General features: G+C 42.1%; 1 protein-coding gene and 1 non-coding gene across 9 annotated transcripts in view; both read right to left on the reverse strand.

Annotated features, from left to right (window-relative positions):
- ep400 (E1A binding protein p400) overlaps window positions 1–17,497 on the reverse strand; it is a 39,366-nt gene that overhangs the window by 16,286 nt on the left and 5,583 nt on the right. For 7 of the 8 annotated variants that reach the window (XM_061671347.1, XM_061671349.1, XM_061671351.1 and 4 more), the window contains 28 exons: window positions 16,191–16,585; window positions 15,789–16,091; window positions 14,064–14,249; window positions 13,827–13,967; window positions 13,631–13,709; window positions 13,520–13,551; window positions 13,389–13,446; window positions 12,701–12,784; window positions 11,625–11,738; window positions 10,791–10,978; window positions 10,534–10,711; window positions 10,313–10,449; window positions 10,062–10,231; window positions 9,746–9,920; window positions 9,493–9,629; window positions 8,522–8,708; window positions 7,660–7,829; window positions 7,383–7,564; window positions 6,530–6,694; window positions 6,053–6,205; window positions 5,870–5,925; window positions 5,494–5,783; window positions 5,073–5,266; window positions 4,784–4,953; window positions 4,118–4,314; window positions 3,916–4,027; window positions 3,524–3,817; window positions 3,358–3,432 (listed from right to left, as the gene is read on the reverse strand). In XM_061671347.1, coding sequence (XP_061527331.1) covers window positions 3,358–3,432; window positions 3,524–3,817; window positions 3,916–4,027; window positions 4,118–4,314; window positions 4,784–4,953; window positions 5,073–5,266; window positions 5,494–5,783; window positions 5,870–5,925; window positions 6,053–6,205; window positions 6,530–6,694; window positions 7,383–7,564; window positions 7,660–7,829; window positions 8,522–8,708; window positions 9,493–9,629; window positions 9,746–9,920; window positions 10,062–10,231; window positions 10,313–10,449; window positions 10,534–10,711; window positions 10,791–10,978; window positions 11,625–11,738; window positions 12,701–12,784; window positions 13,389–13,446; window positions 13,520–13,551; window positions 13,631–13,709; window positions 13,827–13,967; window positions 14,064–14,249; window positions 15,789–16,091; window positions 16,191–16,585 — 4,622 coding nt within the window. The remainder of the gene's footprint in view (window positions 1–3,357; window positions 3,433–3,523; window positions 3,818–3,915; window positions 4,028–4,117; window positions 4,315–4,783; window positions 4,954–5,072; window positions 5,267–5,493; window positions 5,784–5,869; window positions 5,926–6,052; window positions 6,206–6,529; window positions 6,695–7,382; window positions 7,565–7,659; window positions 7,830–8,521; window positions 8,709–9,492; window positions 9,630–9,745; window positions 9,921–10,061; window positions 10,232–10,312; window positions 10,450–10,533; window positions 10,712–10,790; window positions 10,979–11,624; window positions 11,739–12,700; window positions 12,785–13,388; window positions 13,447–13,519; window positions 13,552–13,630; window positions 13,710–13,826; window positions 13,968–14,063; window positions 14,250–15,788; window positions 16,092–16,190; window positions 16,586–17,497) is intronic. The other variant, XM_061671353.1, reaches the window with a different exon arrangement.
- On the reverse strand, window positions 4,429–4,557 carry LOC133400672 (small nucleolar RNA SNORA49). Its single transcript, XR_009768371.1, has one exon. It is a non-coding gene; the product is annotated as a small nucleolar RNA SNORA49 (small nucleolar RNA).

Consider the following 17,497-nt stretch of genomic DNA (forward strand, 5'->3'; position numbering starts at 1 on the left):
GTATGTGCATTGTGCAAAACAACATTGGTTTGGCTAAGGACCCCCGAAAATGGCCCTTACGAAAGAGACACTCTCACGAAGCACAGTTTAAACTGCAAGCTATCAGTTACGCGGAGGAACATGGGACTCAAGCAGCCGCGAGCGAATTCAAGATCAACGAATCCATGGTTCGCAAGTGGAGGAAGCAGGAAAACGCCAGCATCATTGCTGAACAGCCCCCCGGCAACAAGACTGACTCCAACAATGACGAGAGGGAACCCGGCATGTTTGATGGAGAACTTGCCCAGCTATTCATTTCGGATACAGAAGATTTGATGGCTTTGCGGATGAGGATTGATAAAAAAATAACGTGAGTACAACGTTAAATACTTCAATAAAGTACAACCGAACTCAGTTTTGCTCCCACTGCCTTTTTAAAAACATACGCTAGGATGCATGCTACTGTATGTTTTACCATGCCTGCTCCCAATAATACGGTGCGCCTTATGTATGTGTTAAATACAGAAATAGACCCCGTAACTGAGACTGCGCCTTTTAATACGGTGCGCCTTATGGTCGCGAAAATACGGTACAAGGAAAACCTCAAACTCTGGTCTGTGCTGCGGCTGCAAGATTTACCGTAATTTCTCGTGTATAAAATGGAATGGAAAAAAACGTTCACATTTTATAAATGTATACCACCATCTAGTGGTTATGAAAAAGCTGTACACTTTCATTCTAATATGCCATTGCCACCTTGTGGTTATAATGAAGGTGAAGCTTACGCTTTTTCTTTGCAACATGACAGGGGTACGTACATATGCCTGCATATATGTACAGTTGTGCTTATAACTTTACATACCCTGGCAGAATTTGTGAAATATTGTTTTTTTTGTTTTGTTTTTAAATATGACTGATGACTGAACAACAACCATCATTAATTTCTTAATGGTTATGTTTTGTTTAATGATAACAATTTTCTGAAATGCTTGACCGTTTAATTTGACTCCAAATAAAAGAAAATTAAATGTGTATCCCCTGGTCCTTCATGTTTTCTTAAAATAATTGTACCCACCTTACAAATTCTGCTTGGGTAATCAAGCATATGAGCACAATTGTTAGTTTTCGCATTTGCTAAATAAAAGTAGGGCTGTCAATTTCAAAATAAGAGCAAGTAAATAAAAAAGTGTTACATGTTCAAATAAAGTGCTTACCTTCAGAATCATTCTTTGAAAAAAATTAAGAAAATACAGATAATACTTCATGATTTAATCATATGGGTAGCAGCAAAATAATGCATTGTAAAAATGCATTATACATAGGTAGAAGGGTTTTCCAGAATTTTGTAGTCAACTTTAGCGGTGCGTATTATACATGGATGCGCATTATACTTGAGAAATTACGGTAGTTCTCTTGCTGGCGGTTGAGGTGCCGACAGCCATAGGAAAAATAGTTGGCACCACAGCTGGTTTCAGCCTCCACCTCTGTATCCAATGCTTTCTTTCTTTCTCAAAACACGCCGGTTCAAAGTGATCAGCACAGAGTTTGGAATGCTTGCTAGGCACCCAGAGCTGACCATGTTTCTTCCCCTGTCGATTGTCTTTCCCAATCCGCTGGTCACATATTCCTTTTTCACTTGGAAAGCCCAAAAAAACTTGCCACTGCCTGAACCATTTGTACAACAAAATGCCACACAATAAAACATTGTGACATCGTTAAATCATGAGACAACAAATATACAAGGACGGGAACAACAGCATGGAACAATAGCACATCGCAAAACGAACAGGCTGTTTGGCTCGTGTGACGTCTCGGATAACCGCTTATGCAACTCATTCACTGCCAGCCGTCTCTGTTTGATACTATTTGTATATAAAGTAGCTGCCTGTTAATGGCATGGAAGAGTTTAATACCAAAAATGCATTTCAGACTGAGCCGGAAGGTGAAAACCAAATTGCTCATATCTACTATGGAGCTGTGACTGCAATTGACTTGTTACGCTGCCATATTAGGATTTGTACAGCACTGCAGTGATTGTATACATCTTTGAACCACAGTGAGTAAACTATTTAGTGACTTATAAGTTTGAATTGTGCTCATTTGTCGCGCAGCTGCATTTACTGCCTTTTGCTGTGACTATTTTTTGCACCTCGCCGATTTGATTGACCGCTGCGGCTAATTTATTTGATGTCCTTTACGTACCTAATGACCTTCCTTGATCGCAGCTTTGGTCAATAATGTGGTTACGTTTCGTCTGTTCGGAGCCTGTGGAGCAGCGTGCTTTCGAAGTGGAGCACTTGTTTAAATGTTTGAGTACTCATTTGGCACGTCAAATTTGCTATAAGCTTGGCCATGCGTGTTCAATGGCATTCTGTGACGCCTGCAGCCATAGCTGGCCAACAATTAAGATTTTTTCACATCGTTCCAAGCTACGCATTACTATTTTGCATATATTTGTGGTTCCTCTCGAGGTGTCTTCATTTTAGTTTAGCTTAGTCAGCTTGTCTAATAAGCTCATAAACACACAGCCATGAAACTATACTGTATTATGTCACATGCGAAAATGCTAACTGCTCAAGTAAAGGTGCACAACACAGACTGTTTATACCTTTTTAAATTAATATCTTGTTTTTATACATACAAGAAATGCTAAGTTTAAACTGAAATGTTTTGCTTTACTTCTTTTAATTTGTTTGCAATTGCCTCACTGAAAATGTGAGACAAGAAAATACAGTTTGCTGCTCAATGTGAATTCAAGAAAAAAAACTTTGATTATCAAAGAAAAACAATTAATTATTATTATTCACTAATTATTAAGTGAAATGGCTTATTTGTCCTTGTGTATTCATAATTGCTGTTTAACCAAGCAAGCAAGCAAAAAATAAAAAATAAAATCTAACTTATCCGAATACTCAAAGATTTTTACTCGGATATTCCAGTACTAAAATATTCGATAGCTGCAGCCCTAGTCCAAATATCCCAGTCTCCTGTCTGCTTCCTCTTCTTCTCTGGTGAATTTGTTGGGGTCCCAGTTAAGACCGTCACAGAAACCGGAGCCTGCACCGAAAGGAGGCTCTGGTATTTGATCAATGGAAGTGCTTACATGTGAGACAAATTTGGTTCCTAATCGAATAGTCACCCAGCGTTATTCCCACTTTTGTAGAGCCAGCGGTCAGATTAAGGTGGTTACATTTGAACTCTGCTTTCAATTGATTTAATGCCATTGTTGTTTTCTGTAGTGCACGTGAACATACTGAATGTCATTTTTTTCACAATTTTAAATGCCAGCTCACCTAGAACCATTAGTCCATATTTCATTTGTATACCAATGTGACCATAAGGCTACAGTACATTTTGCATTACTTCAACTTTTGTTACCTTGAGAGCAGTTTCATCATCACTGACATGAAGGTACTCCAGGTAGTTCAGAGCATATCTTTCAATTGGTGTGAGCTGTTTGAAATAATACAGAAAAAACTCATGATAGAAACACAACATTAAAATTGCTTGTCTGTTTGTTCAGCGTCAAAATCCATGAAGGTACCTGTTCCATAACTGCATTCAACTCCTCAATCTCAGCAGGCTCTTCTTTAGCCTGGCTATCTGGCTCCTCCTCAGCCAATTCAGACTGCCTGCATGTTACATCTACATCCTCAATTTTCACACCATCTGCTTCTGGTGAATCCTCCAAGCTAATGCTATATAGAGCTTGGATGTAGGGTCGAGCCACTTTTGGAGAGATGGTCTCAGAGGCTGACGGCTCCTGATGAAGAACAACAAACTCTTCCACCTTTTCCCCTGAGCCTGGCTCTACCTCAAACAAATCCTGGATTGTCCGCTAGAATTAGACCAGACGAATCATTTTCCATGTGGACAAAATACACATGGACAATTCTCCCGAGACTCAAGGACAAAATAAGGATGAGCTGATCTTACTTGTGTGAGAAAAGCCAGAGTATAGTCAGTGCCCTGAGCAGCCACCTCTCTGATTAGGTCCTTGGTTCCATTCTTCAATAGTTTCTCCTCAATGGAATTCCCACTCTCTAACCTGGGCAAACAAACATGGAAAATCCTTGTTTTGCTAGTGAAACAAAACAAATACATGGAAAACAGGAACTGGTGCATTCGCATTTATCACCTGTAAATGTGTATATCCTGAGCACGCCCAATTTTATCACACCATTCCTGGGTGCGGGCATCCATGCTAGGATTTAGGTCTGTGTCATAGAAGATGATGGCGTCTGCAGCCAACATTGTTCCAACTGTAGTGCAACAGTGGTTTGTCAGGATGCTGCAGAAAATCTGCCTGCTCCTGTTAAAGGTCCTGATAGTGTCCTACAAGGAGACAAGCATGTTGAGTAGAAAAAAGGACATTCATTTAAAAACAACATGCAATCTTTCTTGAGGCATAAACAGCAGCACCAGTAGTGGTAGAGATGCAACTATACTGATATGTGCAACCATTTTGGGCCCTGTAAGGAACAGAATCCAACAGGGAGGGAAAGGTGCACGATAATATATCCCCTTGAGCCAGAACTCTGCACGGACACTGGGAGGTTCTGTTGTTAGATGGGGAGGCAACAATTTCTATCAATGCAGAAGCATCTACACAGGACTTGCTACCTAGTCTCCAGACCACCACAGTGTATGCATGCCAGCATGTGATTTGCTTTTATTTTATATTTGTATTGTGTCATGAGGCTCATTTTCTTAAAAGCAACATCTCACTGAAATTACAAAACACACAGTACAAGTGAAGTATTGCCCATCAAACAAACCTGTCTTTTTTTTTTTTTTTTTTTACCTGTCGCTCATCTGGAGTGCAGCTTTCATCCACGCGTACATAAGTAAGCTGCCTATAATCGAGGAATGCCTCGAGGATATCAAGCATCTTCAGCATCTGAGTGAAGATGAGGACACGGCGATTGTCTGACCTAAGCTTCTGAAGCAGAATGGCCAGAGCTTCTAGTTTGCCTTTTGATGAAAAACATACCCACAGTTAATAATAGTTTTAGATTTGCCTTCCACCATCTGGGAACAAAAATGCACAGCATCTATGTATAAGAAACAACCAGGAAGAGAAACCAACTAACCTGAATCCATCTGCAGTAGGTGAAGGTCTGGGAAATAGAAGCGATGCCTGGCCACCAAGTGATGCATGTCAGCAGTATGGGGAGCAAAGAATTCCTGCAGCTGACAGTGGAGTAACTTCTGCTTAATGATGTAAGGATTGGCTGCATACAGCTGAGGAGGTGGCGCAACGGCTGTAGGCATCACACATGCCAGCCTACAAGGTGACAAGTGGAGAGTTTCTAAGACTTGGAACAATATGACAGGTAAAAGCATGATTGGGAAATATAAACTATATAGAATTTCAATTGTGATCACATCTAATTGTTTTAATGGGGTAGAATTCTAGGGCATGGGTGAATGAATACCCTGAGAAGAGCTTCTAACTTTGTAGTACACAATTCAGGCACTCATGCTTTAACAGTGAAGTACAACGGTAAGCACCTTTTGGCAAGGCTGTTGGTAGCCTGCATTCGGTTCTCAACAGAGAGCAGGGTAGACTGCAGTGCAGAGGTGGTTGCCACACAGGTGTTCCGGGCCCTGACGCAACTCTCCCGACCCACCCACATCCAGCCTCCAGCAGTCAGAGCACAGTGCCCAGGCTCTGAGCTCACAGTGCATGCCTGCAACAAGTCTGACCCATATAAAACTCGCCGGCTGCAGCGTCGCTCGTTGGCTTCAAAAAGAAGACTCAAACGCTGCTTTGCTTGCCGGGTCTTTTCTTCTGAAGACTCCTGAAGGAAATTATAAACAAGGGCACAAAATATTTAGATTCATTCACAGTTTCGTTAGCCGTCTCCGATTGAATTAATGCACAAACCTGTGAGGAGGCTGTAGTGAGCTTGTTAGAGGCTGCTGTGGCATTGGTCGTAACACCTAGTTCAAATATACTGTATGAGCTGAATAACACAGCCGAGCAAATCGCATACTATTGCTAATAGTAGTGATAGAATCCGCTTTACAAGACAAGATGTATGAGATGAAATGGTAATGGATGTGTCACCTTGCTGGACTGTTGGCAGAGCTGGATGAGGTGCACTGGGTGAAGCTGAGGCATTGGAGTTAGGGACAGCTTGTGCCATCGTTTGCATAACCACAGAACCCTGGGGCCTGATGATTTGCTGCCCAGGAGCTGACACAATTTGTAGAATGTTTCCTAAAATCATGATATATAAACATTTACAATGGGGGCTAATTCAACCATATTTTAAAATAAAGATTGTCTGCTGTTACTGAGAGGGAAACGGTGCAAACATGCTCAGGCTGAAGCAGGTGCATAAGTAAAATGATCTTTTTAAGGATAATGGCTGAGACGTACAAAGAACATCAGTTTGTGATGATTGCGCTTGAGTGTTACACTGTTAATACAATACAGGAATGAATCTTACCACACATCTTTTGAAACCAAAACAACAAAAGGCCAGCACAAATCAAAAATTTAATGGTGACAATTGGGTATACACCATATGAACCACCGTACCTTGGAGCTGCAAAGGCTGTCCAGTAGTGAGCTGGCGGAGCTGACTGGGGGACAACGTAAACTTGTTGCCCTGAAATTGCAGAGTGACAGGAGTCTCTGGCTGGGAGATACGATTCTGACTTCCAGCTATGTTGGCCAGCTGGGAAATTTTCACTGCATCCCCTCCTTTAATGAAAAGGAATAATAATAAAAGAATACAAAATATAGGCACATAAACTTAATGAACTAAATACTGGGCAGAACAAAGGAGGGTCAATTAGTGAAGAGTGCATCGGCAAAATTCTATAAGCTGTGCAGCACTAGTCCAGCATCATTTTAGCACGTTTTGATCAGAAAAACCCATTTTTCCACTTTCCTGCAGTGACATGCAACCAAAAGAAACTTTAAATGCATGGTTATATATGGTATTCCACCAGACAAATTCTGGATTTTCACATAAATGAGGTGTGTTAGAAAGGTTCCAGGACTGGCGTCACAAAACACATTTTAAAACCAAATTATAAACCACAAGTCTTCCCCTTCGAAGAGGGTCATACCATTTTCATGAAACATTTAGAACAAGTGCAAAAATATGAACATATTGCAAGTAAGTGGCCTCCGTTCTGTATACAAAAACATCTCTGTGACAGACAAGGTAGCAGACAAATGCAACGTATTCCAGTCTCACTCAAAGTTATGAGCAATAAAGGAAAGGGACAAATGTAAGATTCCAAAGATTATTAATAATCGAGAGGTAAAATGATTGAACAGAGGCGAGAGGACAAAAAGCAATGGAAATTTTTGGACTTTAGGAAGGGTTACGTTGTGGACACACTCCAGATTTGACTAAATCTGACACACTTTGATTTCTTACCTTGAGTTGCGATAGCAGCTGCAGTGGTGACAGGCGACTTTCCCCTCGTCTGGGCTGAGTTGGATGTGGAAACAGAGTTGGTCGTGGCAGAAGAGCCTGTTGGAGGATTTTGCCCTACTGCACTTGTAATGGCAACTAGCCGCCCTTCTGGCTTTGTCCCATACTGCACTGGCTGGAACAATCTAATTAGGAATGATGATGTGACAAATCCAGCACATTTGTTCCAATACTTTATATATGAATATATTAAAAAAAAAAAACACAATTCTTTTTGTACCTCATTGGCTTTATTGGACATGGCTTGGGATGTGGCGGTGCTTCTGGACCACTGTAGATCTCCTCTATGAGCTGTTGTGTGACCTTTAGTTTGGGAATTGCTTCTTCAGTCTGATATCGAGTCAACCGATTCTCATTATTGATCAAGTCAAACAGGGACATGTCTGTATCCTAAAAGGATGAAGTCAAGGATAAGAGATGCAGCAAATGTCAAATAGGGCCGTATTTTATGGTATTCACAAAGTACTGTACTGTATAAATAAGGAACAGTAAAAAAAAAAACTACACTGCTACGACTATCATCCATCCATCCATCCATCCATTTTCTGAGCCACTTCTCCTCACTAGGGTCGCGGGCGTGCTGGAGCCTATCCCAGCTGTCATCGGGCATGAGCCGGGGTACACCCCGAACTGGTTGCCAGCCAATCGCAGGGCACATAGAAACAAACAACCATTCGCACTCACAGTCATGCCTACGGGCAATTTAGAGTCTCCAATTAATGCATGTTTTTGGGATGTGGGAGAAAACCGGTGTGCCCGGAGAAAACCCACGCAGGCACGGGGAGAACATGCAAACTCCAAACAGGCGGGGCCGGGGATTTAACCCGGGTCCTCAGAACTGTGAGGCTGACGCTCTAACCAGTCGGCCCCCGTGCCGCCCTACGACTATCATAAAAGCACCAATTTTGGTGAAAAGGGGCTATGAAAAGTAATAACAGTATTTCAAAAGATTATCGGTGAGACAGATGTATAAATCCATGACATGAATGAAAGACAATTTTTTAAACTGCTTTATCAACTAGAAAAACCAGGGAAATGTGTCACATGAGAAAGTGTGTATAAGTAATAGAAGAAGGGTATACTTTGCTTAAGTCATTCTGCATTGCATCCAGTAAAAGTGATGGGCTATTATATAGCAGTGGAGAGCAGAAGTAGGAGCTGCTTGTCTCTCGAGGTACAACCAAATCAGGGTGGTTACACACACGCTGCAACTGCATCAAGACCTGAAGCACGCTGACGAAGTGGCCAGTCTTCAGGGCCTCCTGAGCTCTAAAAACATAACCGAGCAAAGTAGACATTCATTTAACCACATACCTTCCTGTAGTTTCCAGCTGCAGAAGTGTATAATACAGATAAGTGACAATATAGGGAATTCATGGTGTACGCTGATGGGAATCAAATCAGAATCATCTTTATTTGCCAAGTATGTCCAAAAAAAACACACAAGGAATTTGTCTCCGGTAGTTGGAGCCGCTCTAGTACGACAACAGACAGTCAATTGACAGAGAACACCCTTGTGTCATAAAGACATTGACAAAAAAAAAAAAAACAGTCACTGAGTAATAAAGGGTTGCTAGTTGTCTGGTAACGCCGGTACATATATATATTTTTTTTGACAATTGTCCTCTAGTCCTCTAGCACTTAGAGCATGACTAATATTGTAATAGTCCGGTGCAATGACCATTGTGCAAAGGGCACCGAAACTTCAAGGAGTGTATGCAGTTTAAAGCGACGAGTAGTGCGATAATCTGGGACAATGTTGATTGTGCAAATGTTGCAGCTCAATCAACAGTATTCAGTGGTACAGTATCAATCAGTATTTTTCCACTAACTAAACCTTCCTATATTTAAGGGGGGCAAATTTCACTTTGTTAAAAATACAGTGAAATTGGTCCTCAGTAATGTTGCGTCAAAAAGGGTTTTTCCAACTTCTGTGATTACAGAGCTGAAACTGTTCTTTTAAAAAAATTAAAATAAAACATTTAAAATCACATGAAATGTGATGTTTGAATGACGTGGCATTTCCATGAGGTTCAACAAGAGAAAATCTCACCCAGGTTGAGTAAGGATATCCTCATACAGGCTCTTCTGTCTGCTGGAGAGGCGGCACTTCAGGATGTGCTCGTACTTTTTTGGCAACTGCTTTTCCACTTCCCTTTTGGAGCGCCTCAGAATGAAAGGCTGAATCATCTAATGGTAAAATAAAGTGGATTTGATGTTATGCACATTTACTGGTTTGCTCAATAGATCAAACACAGTATGTGATAGGCATTTGGCTGGAGAGTTATTAATATAAGAATACCCACCCTGTGGAGGCGAATGACAAGTTTGTGGCAGTAGTCTTGATTCTGGTCTGTGCCTGCCTTAACAGGGAAGTCAGAGTAGGGCCTGGTGATTCCTGGCATGAGGAAGTGGATCATAGTCCATAGCTCCTTTAGAGTATTCTGTAGTGGTGTATTGATGAGGAGGATCCGCTGCTCACTGTAAAATTCATTAAAGGGGGGGACAACAACAAGCACTGAGGACCTTACTAAAGCAGTTAATAGATTCAAGTGACTGGGAAAGTATATCAAAACCTCAAAATGGTGTTATTAGAAAAATAATGCTGATCACTCAGCTCACCTTTGAAGAGCAAATATGGTTTCCCAGTGTTTTTCAGTCATATTTTTGAGGAGCTGCACCTCATCCAGAACCAGGTGTCTCCACCTTTGCCTCAGAAAATGGCTGCGGTCCTTCATCATCAGTTTGTATGATGTTAAACAAACATGAAAGCTATTTGCTTCTCGCCATCTCTGTAGAGCAGATCAGACCAGGTGGTACCATATTTCTTTCTAAAGTGATTATATAGTTTTCGTTACCGCAAAAACACCTACCGTTCTGTGGAACTTACGCTCCCTCTCGGTTCCCAAATACAGGAGGATTTTAAAGCCAGGACACCAGCGTTTGAACTCCAACTCCCAGTTAAGCAATTTACATGTCCTAACCACAATGAGGTGGGGTCCCCAAACACCTGACGGAAAAAAAGAATGACATTTATTATATTGTCCATAAAACATTTATGACCCCCATGTAAATAGTACTAACGGAAGCATACCCTCTTGGCCAGCTAAGTGGGCCATGTAAGCAACTGTTTGTACAGTTTTGCCAAGGCCCGTCTCATCAGCCAGGACACCATTGAGGTGCTTTTTGTATAGGTTTACCAGCCAGTCAACACCAATTTGCTGATATTCACGCAGCGAGCCATGTAGTAAATGTGGTGCAGGGTTGTGAGTCTAGTGAAATAAAACAATTACCACAACAAGAACAAAAAATATGTGAAATTATTTGTTCACACGTGGCTGTGTGTCTTACCGAGGAAGTGATCTTGAAGGTACCCTTCGGCAGAAGGAGCTCTGTTGCAGCAGCCACTTCAGATATGTCTCTGGCAGGTTTCCCATCAGAATTACAATACATCTTCTCAGGACTACGAAACTGGTCCACAATAAGCAGAGAGTCTATGAGCACTGCGTCGGGCGGACTGCTTGCAGGACAAGTTATTGCTGAAAATTACAGAGCAATCTCATTAAGGAAAGAAGCACATCAAATACTGGGAAAATTTTTTTCATAACCTCTGTTAAGGAAAGCGTATCACAGCAGTTACTGAAATACCTTTCAACTGTAAACAAAACAGAATTATCAAAAGAGAAAAACAAAAACCAGATACAAAACCAGATAAAAATTTGCCACATCTGTCCAAAGTACAGTTATTTCAGTGACCATTGTGGGCTTTTCTTTAACAATTTTGGGCACATGTGTAAGGGTGAGAAGCTCGGTCATCCGGGAGGAACTCAGAGTAGAGCCGCTGCTCCTCCGCATTGAGGAGCCAGATGAGGTGGCTGGGGCATCTGATTCGGATGCCTCCCGGACGCCTCCCCGGTGAGGTGTTCCGGGCACGTCCCGCCGGGAGGAGACCCCGGGGACGACCCGGGACACGCCGGAGAGACTACGTCCTTCGGCCGGCCCCGGAACGCCTCGGGATCCCCCCGGAAGAGCTGGATGAAGTGGCTGGGGAGAGGGAAGTCTGGGCGTCCCTGCTAAAGCTACTGCCCCCGCGACCCGACCCGGATAAGCGGTAGAAAATGGATGGATGGATGTGTAAAACATAAGCAAAAAAATAAAAGCATTATTTTCAGAGCACGCTGGCACCTTCAGTTTCTTCTTCATCATCATGATTGCTTTGAGGACTCGGCTGAGGCCACTCAAAACCTTCAGTGTAGGCACCGGCATATTGCTTCCTCAGAGCATCCAGCGGCAACTCAGCTAAGGGGAAATGACAAAAAAAGTATACGAGTTAGAAATATTCAACTTTACAAGTTTATTTCCACGTTCGCAACTCAAATCAACTCCATTATAGTGAATGGAAATGAAACTGATGTGTTCCAGCCGCCTAAAAAACATTTTTTGTCATGTTTATTGTAAAATATAAAAACATAAATCATGAAAAAAACAATGAACGTGGAACAGAATGTAAAAGAAATAAACTGGTTTTATTAAGGGTCACTGCAGAAACTCTGTCCACCTGTAATGCAAAGCAAGGGGGGGGGGGGGGGGGGTGACGCTACGCTCACAACTGCAACCACAGCACTTTTCCATGGCCTCCAAATAGTACAATCATTTGCACTCTTTCACTTTCCTCAGAGCCTTACTGAGGGCTAATTGACAGCAAACAAGTAAGATAAGTGAAATATGCTGTGGAAGAAAAGGCACAGCTCAGCGATCCATGTGGATGCCAAACCATCCCAAAGAGAAGCATGGCGGTGCCACCTGAACTGTTCCATTTTTTTTATGAAATTTCCGTTCGAGTGGAAACATATCTGAAGCTAGCTCATACCTTCAATTTTGGCTTGCAACACAGTGAAAAATCAACCGAGTGACTCCTTGTCACCTGAAAAACTGGGGCACTCCCAAATCAAGCTACCACTGTGTTAGAATTAGGAGGGGGAAAAACATCACATTCATTGTACACAAGGTAAAAATGAGTTGGTTTAGAATCATTTTGACTGAACACTGAAATTCGACTTCTATTGTGGTTGCCTTGTACAGTGCACAACAGTTGATACTAAAATTAACACCAGCATGTACATTGCAAACTCATTGGCTAAATTTCCTCAGCTTTTGGCTGCGTCTTCTATCCCAAAATGTATTAAAGTGTGTTAAAGTGTGAAATCACACAATGGCAATAACTTGTACACTGAATATAAAATATGTAAAGAGAGTAATACCATCTTTGGCAAGCTCAACCAACTCTGCTTTGTAATCTGCGTCTCCCTCCATCGCCTCCTGTTGCTCTATTGTGCTGTCTTCATCTAGAACACACACACACACACACAAAACAAAAAAAACCAAAAAAAAACAGACACTCAGTAATGGCACCTTAAAGGGGAAGGAAATGCAAACATTGTTTGGGCAAGAATATGTTGTATGCGCCCCCAATAGTGTCTTAAGATGGTATTCTGATTAATATTGCGTTCGTGAAATAAGAGTTAAATGGATAAATTCATTGACTTTCACCCTTCCAAGGGGGCAACCATGTTGGACAATATCGCACTCTGCTGTCGACTGAAATTAATGTCACAAGGGCCCTCATACTTGCATTGTGAACGTCTCGTGACCAAACCCGGAAATCAGGATAGCTGGCTCCCCATGTGTGCACTTGTGACGTTAATTTCAGGACAACAACAGATGGCGATATTGCCCAACATGGCTGCCCCCTGGGATGGGTGAAACTTGATGAATTTATCGGTTTGAACACAATCAAGATACCTTCTTTAGACTAGTGGGGTCACATTCAACATTTTTTTGCTCCACATGTGTTTTGCAATTCCTTCCACTTTAAGAATTTTGCACTACACAGTAGTATCTAACCTAAAACATTTTTGTAAAATTTAAACTTGATTGTTTGAAACATACCAGCTTCAACACTCAAAGGTGAATCTGATTTTCTTTTTCTATATGCACTGTGAAGCTCCTAAAAGAGAAAATATAGACAAGATGTGTCATGATTTTACACTGTTATATTTGTATTTAAGCAGGGAACATACCTCTTTATCAGCTGTCTCTCCAACAAAATGACCTGGTACAATAAGAGTTTAAATTTGTATGTTTATCATGCTTTATTTATTATAGAAAGATAAATAATGAATAACCCATACCTTTGACTGATGCCTTTGGTAAACCAAGTGCCCTAATCCTCTTTTCATTAATTTCAAAGTGAAGTTTAATTTCCACAACCTGAGGAAAAGTAAAAAAATAAATAAATAAAATAAAAAATAAAAAAAGAATATTTTTTAATAAAGTAGCACTGTAATTGTGGTATGTTACTGACCAATACAATCTCAGGAAGCATACCTGCTCAATGTTTGACCAAAAGAATTCCACCTCTCTGGCAATTGTGCTAGCAATATGGCGAAGATGAACTTCCCTCTCTTTCTTTGATCGCTCTTCACTCTTCCTCTGCTCTTGATGGTAACGCGCACATGTGCGCGCCAGCTGAAATCGAGTAGGAAGACATTTCGACTGAATAGATCGGATTCTGGAGACCAGTGAGAAGGCATTTTAAAATTTCACTCATTCAATCCATTGTACCTTCTTTGCCGCAGCCTCTTTCCATCTCCTCTCCTGGACAAAGTCAGCTGCCATCCACTGCATCTCCTCCAGGAGGTAGTCCCAGTGGGACTTTGGACGAGAGGCCTCCACAAGTTTGGGGAGCCTGCTGGCTGACCATTGGCCGTCCTTTCTAAGCTCAGAGATGCGTTGATGCACTTGGTTCTCCTAAGGATATGACAAGAAAAAACAATTATAAATGCATTACATTATGATCTACTCATGCACAGTACGATATTTACATCAGAGCTTCAAAGTTGGTCAAGTCAGACTTAGAAGAAATTGAATGATCTAATTAAGTAGTACATTCAACAGAATAAAACTAGTACTCTATAATATAATACTTTATAAAAACTAATGGAAATGGCAAAAATAATTCAACAGTTTTTGTCACACTTCAATTGTGCCGGTCAGTCTGGTGTGTGCGCCTTGGCCACCTGGGGGGAGTATACGACAGACACACCGATATAATGTACTGGAGGCTCAGCTCCTCTCTCGGTTTATCAGTACAGCATGAAGGCTTCTGTATACTCGCGCTGACGTCACTGCGGCTATCCGCCGTGTAGTTTACCTTTATACTCGAGCGCAACCCACACGTGCAGTTTTGAAAATGTACTGCAGTTCAACTCCAAGTCGAGGGTGTCGCTACTGCTGGTATTGGCTAGGACGCCACAGGGTGGAGTTTCCTCTGCATTTGTTGGGCCATTTCCGGTAGCCGCTTTCAACTTTCCATTTCAGTAACAAGGAACAAAGCAACAACAATGGCGACCGCGGAACAGTGTCTGCTAGAACAAATGGACCCAGATTACCCGATGATACATTTAATGATGCTGCAAAATCGACCGAGAAGGCGATGGCGTAGATGGTATGTAGAACCAAGGGGCACGCTGAATAGGTCATCACAGCATGTGACTAAAATAGACCAATCACAAGAGATGACCTCCCCGGCGTTCGATGCGCAACAACTATTTTTGTCGTGTGCACGGCAAGCTAAGCAGAGGTACTCCGCGGGCCAATTCGTCAGTCCTGTGATGCAATGCGGGAGTTGTCGGCCGCGCGACCGCGGGAGTATAGAGAGGCCTTTAATATTAGCCATTCTTCCCAGTGGATCAAGAATAAATGTCTGTGAGTATTGTTATATGGTCTGTCTACATGTGTTACAGCACCGTTTGCGTTCAGATACCTGTTGCTTTAAGGGTTACAACACCACCACACAGATGCTAATGTTAGCTTGTGTGCCTATGGAGTTTCCCATTGTATGTTAGCATTCAGACAGCAGCAGCTCGGTGGTTGCTTTAAATATGCAACGTGTAATTCTCGTTTTATGTTTAGTTTGACAGTCACCTTCAGATGAGAGTGGCAAGAAACGGCTGGAAGCCTCTTTTTTGATGACTATTTACTAATCATAACTGCCACTTGTTGTGAAGCGACCATACAGCGTACGTTTTCAAGTTGGCAGTCGCAAGTCAAAGCAAAAAAAATCAGTTGATCGACGGCTCATATCTGGAAACCAAGTCGGGTCACTCGTATCTCAAGGCACCACTGTAATTGAAATGGAAATAAATATTTCTTATTCAAATTATACCGGACAACGCTGATGGTTTATATAAGAGAATAATCAATCAGCGAATCATTGCAAATTGGAGGACGAAACACTTAAAAGCAAGAAATTGAAAAATGTGTTTGCAGCGTGAATAGTGAAAGTACCAGTTTAGCTTGCTCAACTTGTTTATCCTGGGAAGTCTCCTGCGATGCTGCCTGCATGGTCACACTTTGCCCAAAGCCACTCATTTTGATTCCAGAGATGCCATTGGTTCCTGTCAGTTTGGACTGTGTGCTTGGGTTTGTATTGGCAGCAAGGGGGCGCAGAGGACTTGTTGCTTGAGGGGTGGCAACACAGTTCGAAGTAGGGAGAGGAGTAGATGACACGGCGCCGAGTGATATTGAGTTGGTCATAAGCCTTTGAATAGGTTGAGTTGACTCTACAAGAGGACGACCAAGAGTCACCGTCTGCGGGGAAGAAGACATCAGAAGATTGTGTCACATTTGAAAAAAAAACAAATTTCAGTTCTAACTGTATATACTGTACATGGCTCCAGGCAGACTGACCGCTTGCCCTGACTGTAGCATTGCCTGGCTCTGTTGTTGCTGGGGAGGCAACTGGATATGAAGACCTGATTGCATCTGCTGTTGGAGCTGGGCCTGGAGTTGTGTGTGGGGATTTACTGATGCCATGATTGGGCCACCTGCCTGCACTTTCACCTGAGCTTGGAGCTGACCACCAGGTTGGACTGTATTCTCCACAATCTGAGGCTGCTGGGACAGTGCCACTGGCAGACCCGCCATGGGGAGAGCGCCTTGCGGCAACCTGCCTGGCAGCTGAGGGGGTGGCGTATGTAGGCTAGCTGCATTCTGCACTGGAGGTCCTTTGGATGGGTCGTATTGTTGTTGGTTCTGCTTCTGTCCTGCAATCTGGACCGCTTGAGGTGTAGGCGGCATCCCGCCTGGACACATAAAAAACAAATTATAGGACAAACAAGGGGGTGATGTAAAAAGAAACCGATGTTTGTTCTTATATACAGTCCCCTATAAAAGTATTGGAACGGCAAGGTCAATTCCTTAGTTTTTGTTGTATCTTAAGACATTTGGGTTTCAAAACAAAAGATGAATATGAGACAAAAGTTCAGAATTCCAGCTTTTATTCCATGGTATTTACATCGTGATGTGTTGAACAACTCAGGACACAGCACTTTTTGCTTGAACCCACCCACTTTTCAAGTGAGCAAATGTATTGGAAAGTGACAGATGGGTGATTGGGTGTTGGATTGATTGGTGTGATCAGGTGTTGGATTGATTGCTTGAACATTAGATAGTGCTTGTTTTTGGCTTTGTGTTTCACCTGTGAAAACTGCATTTGCTGTTAAGCAAACAAAGATCAGAGAGATGTTGGAGAAAAGCAAACCATTTTGAAGCTGAGAGAAAAGGGTAAATTGATCAGAGCTATTGAACAAAAATTGGGCAAAGCCAATACAACAATTTGGAATGTCCTGAAAAAGAAAGAAACTAATGGTTTACTGAGCAAAAGACAAACAGGTCTGCCCAGGGAATCAACAGCAGTTGATGACAGAAACATTGTGAAGGAACACCCAAAGACAAGTCAGTGACATCACTGCCAACCTCCACAAGGCATGGGTGAAGGTATCACAATCCACTGTTCGAAGAAGACCTCTCGAAAAGAAATATACAGGCCATAACACAAGATGCAAACCACTCATCAGCAAAAAGAATTGGGAGGCCAGATTGGATTTTGCATAGTAGTACAGAGATGAGCCACAAAAGTTTTGGAACAAAGATTAACCTCTACCAAAGTGATGGAAAGGCCAAAGTATGGCGAGAGAAAGGATCTGCTTCTGATC

The sequence above is a fragment of the Phycodurus eques genome, chromosome 3, assembly GCF_024500275.1.
Source record: "Phycodurus eques isolate BA_2022a chromosome 3, UOR_Pequ_1.1, whole genome shotgun sequence".
In the NCBI taxonomy this organism is placed as follows: Eukaryota; Metazoa; Chordata; class Actinopteri; order Syngnathiformes; family Syngnathidae; genus Phycodurus; species Phycodurus eques.